This window comes from Podarcis muralis, chromosome 8 (genome assembly GCF_964188315.1).
Source record: "Podarcis muralis chromosome 8, rPodMur119.hap1.1, whole genome shotgun sequence".
In the NCBI taxonomy this organism is placed as follows: Eukaryota; Metazoa; Chordata; class Lepidosauria; order Squamata; family Lacertidae; genus Podarcis; species Podarcis muralis.
In genome coordinates, this window is record NC_135662.1 from 11,831,977 (window position 1) to 11,846,820 (window position 14,844).

Sequence of the window (14,844 nt, forward strand, 5' to 3'; positions counted from 1 at the left end):
CGGGTCGGGCCAGGCCTGCTCACGTCCCCGGATCCCCTAGCAGCAGCCGCACGCTCTCCAAAAGCGCAACGCTGCGCGCAACCGCTCGGCCAGCTGGTGCTCTGCGACTCCGCCCTTTCCCCTCCCAGCGCCGGAGGGTTCGCGCGACCGCAGCTGTTCCCTTTCGCAGCGCGCGGGAAACAATTCCAGGCCGATTGCCTTGTGCCGAAAAGCACCGCCTCTCCTTCCAGCTCAGGCCCGGGCCGCCGGCTCCCCGAATGACGTCACGGGGGCGGGGCTTTAATGGTGGTGTGCCGCGAGATTTTTTTCCGGTAAACAGGTGTGCCGTTGCCCAAAAACGTTTGGGAAACACTGGCCTAGGACACTCCATGCAATCGTCTTAAGATGTTCTTCATAGTTTCGAGGGTTTGAAAATCTCAGAATTTTAACAAATAGCCTGCTTACACAAAAAATACTTTTAGTTAGCATTTCTAGACCGAACTGGAATTGGACATTTATAATACATAGGATTTGGTGCGGGGGGCAATTTTTGATTTAGAGGGCTTTGTGGTAAAAGCATCGAGCAAGCTATAGTCTCTATAGAGAATAATGGGTGAACAAGTTACTGTTAAGGAACATCTTTAAAATGAATTTGTGGCCTTAAATACAAAATTAAATTTCATTTTTTTTAAAAAAAAAAAGCATTCTTCTAATTCCTATGGGACTTCTAGTAATGTTTTCCCCATTTTCAGGACTGCACGTAAAGAATTTATTACTGCTAAGTATGTGGATCATAAGTTCTCCAGAAAGACTTGTGCATCTGCAGCAGCTAAACTGAATAAACTACTTGAGGCTGTTAAATCCAGGGATTTACTTGCACTACTCCAAGTCTATGCAGAAGGGGTCGAACTAATGGAGCCACTGCTAGAGACTGGACAGGTAAGATACTAGTCAAAATATGAAAGGTATGAGCATTATAACAACACACAACACTATACAGTGTTTGCATATGTCTTTGTTTGCATGCATTTTGGATTACAAACACGTCAAACCCGGAAGTGTGTGTCCTGGTTTGCAACCTTTTTTTGGATCACAACCCATTTTTTGGGGATTACGAACAAAAAAATTTTGGAGGCCGCATTGGCGAAAGCGCACCTTGTGTTACAACCTGTTTTGGTTTACAAACGGACCTCCGGAACGGATTATGGTTGTAAACCAAGGTACCACTGTAAATAGATAACATGCAGCAGAACAATAGCTATGCAACTCACCTTGGCACATGTTTCTATTATACTGAGTATTATTTTGTCCAGAGGAAAATTTACATTAAATTTTAACAAATTCTTGTGCACACATGAGATTAGTAGCTCGTTGTATCTACTCCACTTTTGATGTAGTAATTCTGTGAATGGCTTTAATGTGTTCTGGCTGGGAGAAATAATTTGTGTCATAACATTTTTACCCAGTTGGAATGAACCTGAGAATCTTTAATCCTGCAACCATTTTTTCCCCTATCCTTAGGAGCCGGGTGAAACAGCCCTCCATTTAGCAGTCCGGACTGCTGACCAGACCTCACTCCACCTGGTTGACTTCCTGGTACAAAACTGGTAAAGGCCACCTACTTGCCTCTTAGCTGCAAACATAAAAATCAGTTTCCACCAGACTTTGAAAAGCTAATTACGCCTGATACTCCAGTTAAGAAAAGTCGTGCAGCTATCACACTAAGGGTTAACTACACTTAAAACGGGCAACTCGCTTTTTCTTCTTTTTCCAAAAAGCAGCCATACAGGGGCCCATCTTCCCAGCATTGTTTCCCTGCCATAAAATACCCCAGGTTGCCCCCCAAAGTTATTTTCAATCAGCAGAAATGCCAGCATTTTGGGGGGGTCTGGTGGGAAAATAGTATGGAAAGGACCAGCCCAGCCCACTTTCCTTGTGCTGCAGTCCCACTCCACGCATTTGTGGTTTTTTGTTGGGTTTGTGTGTGAGAGGGAGAGGGAGAGTGAAATGAATATTATTATTATTATTATTATTATTATTATTATTAATGAATGTTGCCAGTACTTTAAATTTGACCCCCTATTTGATATTTTAATGGAGCTATCTAGCACAGCTCCAAAACAAACTGTTCACCACCAGTTCAGAATGTATCGATGTAAAGTTGGAATTTATTTTCTTTTGCTCCATCATGCATCACACATTCTGCCACATGCACTCATCACCACCTCTCTCTCTCTCTCTTTTGGGCTCTGACATGGCCTCAAATCTCCACCTTCCTGCTCTTGTAACAATTTCTGAATACAGTCATACCTTGGTTCTTTTATGTCTTGGTACGCGTACATTTTGGCTCCCAAACACCGAAAACCCGGAAGTAAGTGTTCAGGTTTTCAAACGTTCTTTGGAAGCTGAATGTCTGAAGCGGATGGCGCAGCTTCTGATTGAGTGCAGGAAGCTCCTGCAGCCAATAGGAAGCTGCGACTTGTTTTTCGAATGGTTCCAGGAGTCGAACGGACTCTCGGAATGGATTAAGTTCGACAACCAAGATACCATTGTATGAGCAACCTTGACTGCTTATCCTGCCACCACAAGGTTTAGCTTAACCTTTTTCTAGCAGCTGCCACAAGTTTTTTGTTTTTTTCCTTGTATTTGTGGAGGGGAATAGCAATACACCCAAGTCTGTCAAATTTGGGGCAGGGTGTGGGGGCAAAAAGATTGCTTACCATAATATTTCACATTATAGAAAACTTGCATGCTAGAGATATATTACAGATGAGATGGGGGAACAGGACGGCTTCTATTATTGAAGTACTTCAATATTGGAGTACCTTTGAGTACCCCTAAAGGGTGCTCCAAGTACTGAAAGGGTCCGAAAATCTATCACTATTCCCCCCCCTTGTTAAATGCTTTTGTCAATATAGAAAAATAAACATTCATGTGTGTGCACTTGCATGCAAGCACACAACAAACACAATATGAATTATTTGTTATAAAGCACTAATGTTGTTTTTTCCCTTTGTTTTTTAGTGGAAACCTGGATAAACAGACAGCATTGGGGAATACGGTTCTGCACTACTGCAGTATATATAATAAGCCTGAATGTTTGAAATTGCTTTTGAAGGGGAAGCCAACTATAGATATAGGTGAGCAAGTCTGTAACTTCAGAATATTTTCAATATTCCATACAGAAATGTTTTAAAGGATAAAATCTTTAAACGGGGGTGTGAATAGTTCACTACCCAAGGAAAAAGTGTAGCTGACCAAGGAAATTGTTTAACTTAGACACAGACTTGAAGTAATTAAAAAAACCTTTCTCAAGTAATTAAAAAAAAAAGCCCTTGGTGCAAATCCCTTGGTGGTTCCTGATTTGCATTTTTCTCATATTTCAAATGCACCTTTGATCATTTGACTCAGTTATATTGCCTTTGATGTTAACTTGTTAAAATGAGATGCTGTTTTGCTCCTGCCTTCCCAGATAGTGAAAATTCAGAGTAACATTTACAATGTCAGCTTCCATTTTTTAAAATGTTCCTTCTGAGCCTTTGGACTCTCTGAAGATTCATAACCATACAGCTTTACAATTGAGAAGTAATAGTTGGGGTGTCATTGTAGTACTCCCAAAATAAAGACCATTTCCAGGATCCAGCAAGAATAGAGCACTCCAGGATCCCCATATCATTCTTTTGCTTCTAGTACCTAGCTCTCAGCTGCTAACCACTGCACATCAGCATTGCTTCCAGAAGAAAAGCAATAAACCCCCTTTCATTCTGTACAACAATCGAGCTAAAACTGAATTCCTTAGTTCTGAACTGTGGTAATTTCATAAGCTTGAATTGTTCCCATTGTTCAGTGGGTTGTGCTGTTCTCCAAGATCATTCTTGTTGTGCATATCAATAGCTTGGTTTTCATATTCTATTTTTAAAATATAGAGTCCTGGATTTATTCTATTTTTTGCAGCACTGTTTGACTATTTAATATCATATTTCCATTTTCTAGTAAACCAAACTGGAGAGACTGCTCTGGACACAGCAAAGAGATTGAAATCTATCCAGTGTGAAGACTTGGTAAGGGGCTGGGGGGGAATGCTATGTTACACAAATGGAAATGAGAGGGGAAAGGGTCTGAAAATTCCTCTAATCGTTCAGTAGAATGGTTCCATAGATCCTATTAGTGAAGTTCTGCTCATGGGAGAGCAGGGTGTTTTTCACCAGTTCCTCCTGTGCACGCCTCATCTGCTACAGTGAGTTGGAGAACGCTCTGTACAGCATGGGAGGAAATACAGTGGTGCCTCGCAAGACGAAAATAATCCGTTCCGCGAGTCTCTTCGTCTAGCAGTTTTTTCGTCTTGCGAAGCAACCCTATTAGCAGCTTAGCGGATTAGCGCTATTAGCGGTTTAGCGGCTATTAAAGGCTTAGCGGCTAAAAGGCTATTAGCGGCTTAGCAGCTTAGAAAAAGGGGGGGAGCGAAAAAAAATCGCAAGACGTTTTCGTCTTGCGAAGTAAGCCCATAGGGAAATTCGTCTTGCGAAGCAACTCAAAAACGGAAAACCCTTTCGTCTAGCGGGTTTTTCGTCTTGCAAGGCATTCGTCTTGCGGGGCACCACTGTAGGGTGTCAGCAAAAGTTACCTCCTTGTCTCCCTTTTGTGAGTGGCAGCCTCTGCTGGCCTCCCAGACCAACTCCACTCGCAGAAGGGTGACTCTGTAACCAAGCCTGTAGGCCTAGTCAAAATCACAGTGTCAGGGAACTGCCATCGGTTCACAGGTGAGAAACAGAAGGGCAGTTGTGTTACAGGGAGCCTCCGAAAATTTTGCAAAGCAGTTTCAGAGAGGAGGAAAGCCCCACCTCTAGTGGAGAAAAGGTGCAAGGACCAGAGGATGCTAGTGAGAGCCTTAAGGCCGCTCCTGAGCAAGCCGGAGAGGGGGGAAGCACGCCCTTGCCATCTCCCATCCTGCGCAGTAGTCTGGGGCGCAGGGAGGGGTGGAAACGGTTGGGGGTAACGAAACTTTTATGTTGGGGGAGGTACAAAAAAAGACCACTCCCGGATTCTGCTAGCGATTGAGCCAGACATGAGCCTTGGGGCTCTTCACTGTAAATAGTCTGCACCAAAATAGAACCTGTAAAACACAGGTCGGAGTCCTGTCTGCTTACTCTCAAGCAACCGCAACAGCACCTGACACACAGGGTTCTGGGTCTTTTATTTTTTAAACTCTGAAAACAAGAACTTAGGGTTTTCTGCTTGCTATTGATAGTCTATAGCTTGTATAAGTCAAGTCATGGTAAAATTGCCCCTGGAAAGGACGCAATTAGTCTTTCTTTAAAGAGGTAAGATTAACATTTCCAAAATGCATGTCTTTTCAGCTTTCTCAGGCCAAAGCAGGAAAGCTAAATCCACATGTACACGTAGAGTATGAGTGGAATCTTCGGCAGGAAGAAATGGATGAAAGTGATGATGACTTGGATGACAAGGTAAAGAATAGTCTTGGATCAAATTATTACGCATTGAATTTTGGGGATGACTGCACTCTTAGTGCACCCATCATTCCTCCCTGGTCTCTGAAGTCTGAAGCTCAGTAAGAGCTGTTGCTTTGATCTAATAATTTCTCTCCGTATATTGTTTTTAAGAGGAGTTCTACTTGTTCCTCTTCTACTTTCATTAATATTGAATCACTGTTCTAATCAATTGTTCTTTACATATATAAGTAGACTGCACGTAGGCATTTGTGTGAGAGTCTTAATGTGCTTGTCTGGGAATAGATGGTTCGTGCTGCATGGAGGAGTGCAGAAGGAGGAAGTTTAGAAGCCGAGTTTGAGTCCAAAAACATTGCTGAAGGAATGCTAAGCTTATCCAGGAGCTGTGGAGAACGATCAACACATTAGAAAAGAGTAGCTATAATTGCATTAAACCAGTGTTGTGTAGTTTGTGGATTAGTAACTGATCTTAATCTCACAAATAGATATTTTCAGTAATTTGTAAATCAGTGGTGGGGAACCTCCAGCCTGCCAGGCTTCTCTATTTGACCTACAGCATGGTGTGACCCAAACTATGCTCACCTCTTCCATTACATGACATCATATTGTCAAGGAAGAATTGAGAGTACATTCTAAGGCTGCTCCTGATTCTTCCTTTGTAAGCTGCAGGTTCAAAGTTGAACAACCTGACGTCACACAACATCAGGTGCTGGTTTGGCCATAACGAAGCTTTTAATTAGTGGGCCATGGAAGGTTTCAGACCTACAAGCCAACTATTATTATTATTATTATTAATATTATTATTATTATTATTACCCTGCCCATCTGACTGGGTTTCCCCAGCCACTCTGTGTGGCTGTTTAATTCATTTATAAGAACATTTATAGAACCATCTGATTAAGAAACAAATCAAGATAGCGTACAATAAAACCATTAAGCCATCACAAAATAATAAAATATAGAACAAATGACTAACACAAAATGGGGAAATTCTCAAGCACTTGAGAGGTCTATAGACATATTGAAGATATCAAAGATCTAAGGACTGGAAGAGACTAAAACATTTACCTAGCATTCAAAGAATCATATAAAATTTGTTCTCAGATACAGAATAACTATTTAACTAAAACTGTCAACAAGTTACTGGGACTTGGAAGCAAGCTACACAATGTGCAGACATACATAATAGAATCCTGCTGTACACTTTCCCCCTTTTATTTCTTTTTTGAAATAATGGAATGAACAAACTTTGGATCCAACCCTCAGAGCAGAGAAGTGGGAGGGGAGTGCTTAACCCTCCTTGTACTTGTAAATTTTCTCCTCCCAATTGCTCCCTCTCCGCATGAGGATCTAAACCTCCAATTTGAAACCTGCAGTAGTGGTACACAATTTGGAGTAGAAACAGCATCTCCCCTATAGGGTTCAAAATACACATTTTCCTATGGATGTTAAGCACTATATCTCATTAGCTGCTTCTCTGACAAATTCCTCCACCAAAAGCTCTTTCTCATCTTTTAAGAAATGTTCAGGCTCTATTGTACATGTTGGAAAGCTGTGTACAAACAAACAGAACCACATAGTTAATAAACAGCTATATTTTGTCCAAGTTCAAACATTATGCTACAACTGCTTTCGCCAAGTGGTTTTAGAGAATTACTTTTATTTTCTGCTATTGGGAGCAGGCTTGCTCAGATAATGGAAAGTGTACTGCAAAGCTGTGTGTGCACAGTTAACACTGACATTCTTAAGTACACAGGAGATCAATTTATACCGTGGTACCTCGGGCTGCATACGCTTCAGGTTACATACGCTTCAGATTACAGACGCTTCAGGTTACAGACTCCGCTAACCCAGAAATAGTACCTCGGGTTAAGAACTTTGCTTCAGAATGAAAACAGAAATCGTGCTCCGGCGGCGCAGCAGCAGCAGGAGGCCCCATTAGCTAAAATGGTGTTTCAGGTTAAGAACAGTTTCAGCTTAAGAACGGACCTCGGGAACGAATTAAGTACTTAACCCGAAGTTCCACTGTATATCGTTGGGTTGCATGAACTTTTTTCAATTTCTTCCTTGGCAACTTTTTGCATCTATGTTAACAGTACAGTGGTACCTCTGGTTACAAACTTAATTCGTTCCGGATGTCCGTTCTTAACCTGAAACTGTTTTTAACCTGAGGTACCACTTTACCTGAGGGATGCGGGTGGCGCTGTGGGTAAAACCTCAGCGCCTAGGACTTGCTGATCGTCAGGTCGGCGGTTTGAATCCTCGCGGCAGGGTGCGCTCCCGTTGCTTGGTCCCAGCGCCTGCCAAGCTAGCAGTTTGAAAGCACCCTCGGGTGCAAGTAGATAAATAGGGACCGTCTACTAGCGGGAAGGTAAATGGCGTTTCCGTGTGCTGCGCTGGCTCACCAGATGCAGCTTGTCACGCTGGCCACGTGACCCGGAAGTGTCTTCGGACAGCGCTGGCCCCCGGCCTCTTAAGCGAGATGGGCGCGCAACCCCAGAGTCGGACACGACTGGCCCGTACAGGCAGGGGTACCTTTACCTTTACCTTACCACTTTAGCTAATGGGGCCTCCCGCTGCCACTGGTATGTGATTTCTGTTCTCATCCTGAGGTAAAATTCTTAACCCAAGGTACTACTTCTGGGTTAGTGGAGTCTGTAGCCCGAGGTGTTTGTAACCCGAGGTACTACTGTATTCATATATTTCTAAAACAGACAAACAAAGAGGGAACCATATTGGTCCTTATGAAAAACCCCAAAATCCACATTAGGGACCAACCAAAATGTCATAAAATAATGAGCAGGCTTTCTGGCACTCCAGAATTCTTCGTCAGGTTGGATATTACAAAAAGCAGGAGGTGGGAAGATGAGTGAGGGGGTACCCAGAAGTATAAAAAGTACAAAATAAGGCTGAATGTTGTGACCATGAGGTCTGCATTTAGTCACCTAATTGAGATTGGGAACTGATTGAATTAATCTCTGCTAGGTGCCGAAGGTATCAGGTTACACCTAATATTCTGGGATAAAGAAGCAGTGGCAGATCCCCCTTTCTTCTTTTTTCTTTTTGAACAGATCACCATTTTTGAAAACATAAAGGCCTACTGTTACCCACATCTGTCTCAGGCCTTAAGCGAAAGACAGTTTCCTGGTTAGACAGAAAGCCCGAAGTAAAGAGAAACATGGCAGTCCGTATATTAGTGAAGCTGGAGATTGATTTTGGGTTGTCTGCTAGGTAAGAGTCAACTGAAGCCAAATTGTATAGTGCTGCCTACTGGTCAGAGAGATTGCAAAGTCTGAGAAGCACAAATATATGTTTGTGTAATAGTTCTTTCTCTTTCATCAGCATTACCCTTTAAAAAAACAAACAACTGGATGGTGCACAATTATAATGAGTCTATTAAATTTTCCCACAGCCTAGTCCGATAAAGAAGGAGCGTTCCCCAAGACCCCAGAGCTTTTGTCACTCCTCCAGTACTTCTCCCCAAGACAAAATGGCTCTTCCTGGTCTTAGCACTCCAAGGGACAAACAGCGACTCTCCTATGGGGCCTTCCCCAATCAGATTTTTGCCTCCGCAAGCATAGACTCTGCAACTTCTCCGACAGGAGTAGATGCCCCTCCACTCCCTCCCAGAAATGCTGGTAAAGGTATGTTATTCAATACCAGTCACTTGTTGTAAAACTTTTGTGCTTAACTGGGATTTTCCTTTTTTGAAATGTTTTCAGGGCTCAAACGGAAGGTTTATAATTTTCTTTCATAAATGGACAATAATACTTTGAAGGCTATTATAAACCTCTTTTGTTAAAGCACCAAGTATCCAGCAGTGCTCAGGTGCTTGCTTAACTTTAAGAAACAGTTGCCTGAGTAAGGTTTGGTTAATGCTCATTCTGCTCACAGTTCTAAAGCTAAATTGACTAAGTCTTGACGAGATAAGTACATCAGACTCTCCATCAGATCACCCCACCTAATCCAGACCATGGTGGAAACAATCAAGTAAAATATTCTATTTCCAATAGAGCAATGATGAGCAGGTAACCAAGCGATTCTCCAGAAAGTTAGAACAAAACTAGGACTGAACTGAAAGGGAGAAGGTGACTTTTTGCAAACTGCTTTAGCTAAATTAAAGCTTTCCTTGCCCATGGCGCTCTGTCACTACATTCTGGTGGTTTTTCAGTGCTTTGAAGGGGGGTGGGGTATGCAGGAATTTACCTATTTCAGGATTGCCTTCAATGACATCAGTGGATATTCAAATCTCCTTGGCTATGTAATATTGAGGCATCATTCTTTCTACTACATAACCCTCAGTTGGCTGGGATCAGCCATGTGACTGATTCAGAGCACACTTTTGCATAGCAAAGAGTTTCTTCACTAGCTATGTTCCTGAGTCTGGAGAAATATCACCCACTGGAGCCTGTATCTACCAAAGCAGATGCTTTGCTGCTTTAAGTTGTCAAACATCTTTGGAGCTATGGCACCAAACCAGTTGGCATGGTTTGACTAAAGCTGCAATCCTATACACAGTTAGCTTGAAGGGAGCCCCATTAATCTCTCTTGGGCTTCATCCAGTGTCATTTTGCATAGAAGTATTACAGGGCATGTAAGGTTTATATGAATTATTGTTGCAATCTTCATCCACCTCTACTTGTGTAGACATTTGATTCTATGCTGTTTTGTGTGTTGCACTATTTATTCAAGCTGAATTTGACTTCAGTGTTCCCTTAATTGAAATTTGAATCTGCTGTGGTACCCATGGCGTGCACTTGCCTCCCAAATGTGTATGCAGCTGTCTAGTTTGCAGTGCAACTTAATGAGCAGCTCGTGTTTGCGATAAATATTAGGTTTGTCTAACTGTACTTGCACTTGTTTTCTCTGGATAATGATAGACCCTTAGACTGTTATAATAGATTTCCCCATTCTTTCTAAGGTGGCACAACTTTTAAAACGAATATTTGCCCATTTTCACTCTTTAACCAGGTAGATAATGAGATAAACAATAATATAAGCAATACAGAATCAGAACAATGACTAACATAATATACCTTTGCAATGATAATCCCTGACCTTATGCAGGATGTCACAGTGCAGTGGAACCTCGGTTTTCGAACGTAATCAGTTCCGGAAGACCGTTCAACTTCCAAGGCACATTTGAAAACAGAAGCAATTACTTCCAGGTTTTTGGCATTCTGGTTCCAAATCATTCAGATTCCGAGACGCTCAAAAACCGAGGTTCCACTGTGTTGTTACATAGTCAAGTGTCTGCATCTTGTTTGTTTTGATTCAAAACAAGCTAAAACATGGTGTACTTTTAATAAAAGCCATCTTCTAATTTCTTCTAAGATTCAGTGCACTTATTTGTATCATCTACTTTGTATTCAAAGGTATGTTTTGTAGTAGTAATAACAGTATGTGTTTCACTTTATTTCACATTTACCAGTGAGAATTTTTAATCAACCAAGGCGATTTTTGTATCTCAGAATTTCAGCATCTTTTACTGCTAATCTGTCATTAGAGCATAACATCCACGTCATTTCTTATATGGCATTGATCTTATATGACAGTATAACGAAGCAGTAGATTCTCTCTCTTTTTAACATTTTAATGACAAATTGTATTTATGTAATGTTAAGCACTTCACAGTGTTATTGTAATCTATAAAACAATCTAGTACATTTGCTATTTATTTATTTGTTATGGTGTCTATATAGGACACCCAATAAAACTTATGTTTAACAGGCTTTTAAAGTTTAAATGCTAAAATAGATGGAAGCAAAATTGTAATTTAGATACGCAAGTTAGAACCATGATCTCTTTTATGTATACACACAATGCATTACCAGTGGTAATCTGCTATACAGAAAGCCACCAAAGACAGTACAGTAAGCCTTCAACTTCAAATGCACATTTAACTTGTGTGCATTCAGCTTTAAATGCATGGCAAAAGAAATTAAAAAAAGATTAAAAAGGGGCAGAAAGTAGGCTGAGTTCCTCTTCAACCAGGCCTTTGGCTTATTAATATTCTACAACCTTTTAAATGTATTGGGTGGGGGCCTATTGTTTTGTTTAGTTTTAACTATTTTGTTCTTGTATACTGTATTTTTATCTTCTAAACTGCCCTCAGATCCTTGGATGAAGGGCAATATATAAATTTAATTTTAAAAAATGAATAAAATTACTTTGGCAAGCCCACCCACCATTGAACCTAGTGAATATTAACTATACACAATTTTGGCTTTAGGCTCAATCTCTGGAATGTACCCCTGCGTAGGTTGTTGGCTTTCTGTATCTGCTTTCAGTGGTGCATGCTTTAGCAGAAAGTAACTTCCAATCCACATCTGTTCCTTTCCTCCCTCATTTATTTTAAAATAGATAATAATTTAAAATAGATAATAATAGATTTATTTTAAAATAGATAATAATTAAGTAATTTAAGCACTGTCTGCTGTGAGTAATATTAAACTGAAATTCCTTTAGGGTGCTTCCTCTCTGATACGCCAAATGTGTGTGTGTGTGTGTGTGTGTGTGTGTGTGTGTACGTGTACGTGTACGTGTACTGTTCTAGTCAAAATACTTACATTGCCAGAAAGGCTAAGAGTGTAATAAGAGTGTTGTTAAAGTTTGGAATTGCTTATTGTTGCTTTTCAGTCCTTTGCTTTAATGTGGTCTGGTGCCTCCCCCCCCCCCCCCCCCCGCTTTTTTGGTAGTTCCTTTTGTGCTGCTTTAGTGCTAACCCTTCTGTGTGTTGGTAAAAGGCTGTTTGTTTGATTTTACAGGTCCGCCTGGCCCTCCTTCAACCCTTCCTTTAAGCACTCAAACCACTAGTGGCAGCTCCACTCTGTCTAAGAAGAGGCCCCCTCCCCCACCCCCTGGACACAAAAGAACCCTCTCTGACCCACCAAGCCCACTACCTCATGGACCCCAGAATAAGGGCCAAATTCCTTGGGGTGAGTTTTAAAGCACTTAAGACAACACTCGGGTGAGAGGGAGATGCTCACAGTGGCTCAGTTCAGACATCACATCAAACCTTGGTTCAGGAAGGCTATCCAAGATTCAATAGAATGTTGGAATTGGGGGGGGGGGGGGACATAATTTACAATTGGCCGGCAAAATTGGTTCTTAGAGGGTTAGTGCAAAACCATGGCTGAGTGTGATGCATGAATTGAACCAGTCGCTGCTAATTATAAATGAATCTCTCCAGCTGATAAGCTTTCTGTGACTTTTCCTGTGTCGTTCCGAAGGCTCATAGCTGCCTTAAAAAGGTAAAGGTAAAGGAACCCTTGACCATTAGGTCCAGTCGTGGCCGACTCTGGGGTTGCGGCGCTCATCTCGCTTCATTGGCCAAGGGAGCCGGCGTACAGCTTCCGGGTCATGTGGCCAGCATGACTAAGCCGCTTCTGGCGAACCAGAGCAGCGCATGGAAACGCCGTTTACCTTCCCGCCGGAGCGGTACCTATTCATCTACCTGCACTTTGACGTGCTTTTAAACTGCTAGGTTGGCAGGAGCGGGGACCGAGCACTGGGACCTCACCCCGTCGCGGGGATTCAAACCGCCAACCTTCTGATAGGCAAGTCCTAGGCTCTGTGGTTTAACCCACAGCGCCACCCGCATCCCCATAGCTACCTTGGTTATTTCTATTGGCAACAACGTGCAGAAGTAGCTAACGCAGTTACCAAACATGTTGAGCTGGGTTCAGCTAAACTGTTGTGCTATTGGGAACCCACTCAACAAGTTTTCCTAGCTCAATGGGGCTTATCTCTCCCCCCCCCCCCCGCCCCGCCCTGGGTGCCCCTACAGAATTGCCACTGTGGATCAGGAGACACCCACCCACCAACCATGAATTGCATGTAGGGGGAATAGAGAGAGAAGATAATTCCATCTGGCATCCGCTGATGGAACATTCATAATAGGGCAGTTAATTATTTCCAATATTTGTTAGCACAGTTCTGTTTAGATTGATAGGAAGGTCCTCTGGGGCCAGAGAGTGGGAAATCAAGCCAGTTTATGCAGAGCTTAAGGTGTTTGCTTGAAACTACAAAAACACACCCTTCATAAGATTTTAAAGCTGCTGCTGTCCCTAGGCTACCATGTTGCCTTGTACTCTGCTGAAAACATTTTAGCCTCCATAGTCTGCTAAAGTGCAATAACTAAAGCAGAATTTTTGTGTGTGTGTCTGGCCAAGTAAATTTCAGGTTTTTGTAAGATTCTCCTTTACTATTGTGCAGTCCTGTACATGTCTACTCAAAAGTAAGTCCCATTGAGTACTTACCCCCAGGTAAGTGTGTATAGGATTGCAGCCTAAATTACTTTGCCATTTTCCTGGCAAACCATTAACTATGGTTTACCATGATGCACAAACTGGTCTTGTGTGACATTTCTGTACATCAGGTTTGCCTGACAAGTCTATTTTCAAAGCCCTCGACTTTACTTCTGAAAGTGTTCTAAGGAATTACTTGACCTATATTTTCAAATATGATGATGGCTTTTGACTGCAATGGCAAAAAGCTTTAACCTGAAAAAGTCTACAATTTGATTTGTACTCAGCCTTTAGGAAAAAATTATGAGATTTGTACGGTTTTCTTTGGGACTTGATTTATGCCCCCCCCCCCCAAAAAAAAACAATCCAAGAACAGTTGAATAAGCGGGAAATAGGTGTGTCAGTTTATAGATCAAAATTCCCTTCAACTGTAAGTGGGTGAGCATTGTTACAGGGTTGTTACAAGTCACAGTGACTTGTCATTTTAGGAAGTGAAACTTTATTTTTGCAAATTTCTTCAGTGAGGAGCTTTTTCTATGCAATTTTACATGCAATTGACTTACCCAGCTAAACTAAACTACATTAATTTAATCTTTTTAGCTCCCCTGATTTTTGGAATTTGAAAGTCGAAAAATTCAGCAGGCCCTGCCACGTCCATGTAAACAAGTGAAATTCAGGAATAGGGGGAAATGTTTCTGGCCATACAAAATAGCATTTTGTAAAGGTGTCCATACGGTGCTTTTCCTCAGACAAACTATAAGCTGTAACAAGCTTTGTGCGATGGTTTGTCTGGAGAAAGCTAAACCATGAGCCCAGACGATCCTTCAGTTCAGCACAGTAGCAGAACAACTGGTGTGGAGCAAGGCAGCTGTGATCTCCTCTTTGGGAGTCCACATGCTTGTTCACTCTAAGCCACAGTTTGGCTTAGTGTTACATGCAAACAAGGAGTGTGGCAGAGCTAACAACAAATGTATTATTCTCTGGGGCTCCCTTTCTAGCTGGCATAGCCAGTAATGGATTGTGCACTTGGTTTTTGTGTTGAAAAGTTAATTAACTGTTGCATGACAAAGGGAAGGCCTATGCTTAGTTAATGGCCCTTTATTCACTAAATTTATTTATGTGTTTGCATCCATGTGCTTCTTGTAACT

General features: G+C 41.9%; 1 protein-coding gene across 3 annotated transcripts in view; it reads left to right on the forward strand.

The window, feature by feature from the left end:
- The window catches only part of ASAP1 (ArfGAP with SH3 domain, ankyrin repeat and PH domain 1), a 144,884-nt gene that overhangs the window by 117,019 nt on the left and 13,021 nt on the right, over positions 1 to 14,844 (forward strand). For 2 of the 3 annotated variants that reach the window (XM_028736145.2, XM_077932732.1), the window contains 7 exons: positions 732 to 918; positions 1,501 to 1,586; positions 3,004 to 3,119; positions 3,973 to 4,040; positions 5,337 to 5,444; positions 8,860 to 9,091; positions 12,215 to 12,385. In XM_028736145.2, the coding sequence (XP_028591978.2) occupies positions 732 to 918; positions 1,501 to 1,586; positions 3,004 to 3,119; positions 3,973 to 4,040; positions 5,337 to 5,444; positions 8,860 to 9,091; positions 12,215 to 12,385 (968 nt within the window). The remainder of the gene's footprint in view (positions 1 to 731; positions 919 to 1,500; positions 1,587 to 3,003; positions 3,120 to 3,972; positions 4,041 to 5,336; positions 5,445 to 8,859; positions 9,092 to 12,214; positions 12,386 to 14,844) is intronic. The other variant, XM_028736148.2, reaches the window with a different exon arrangement.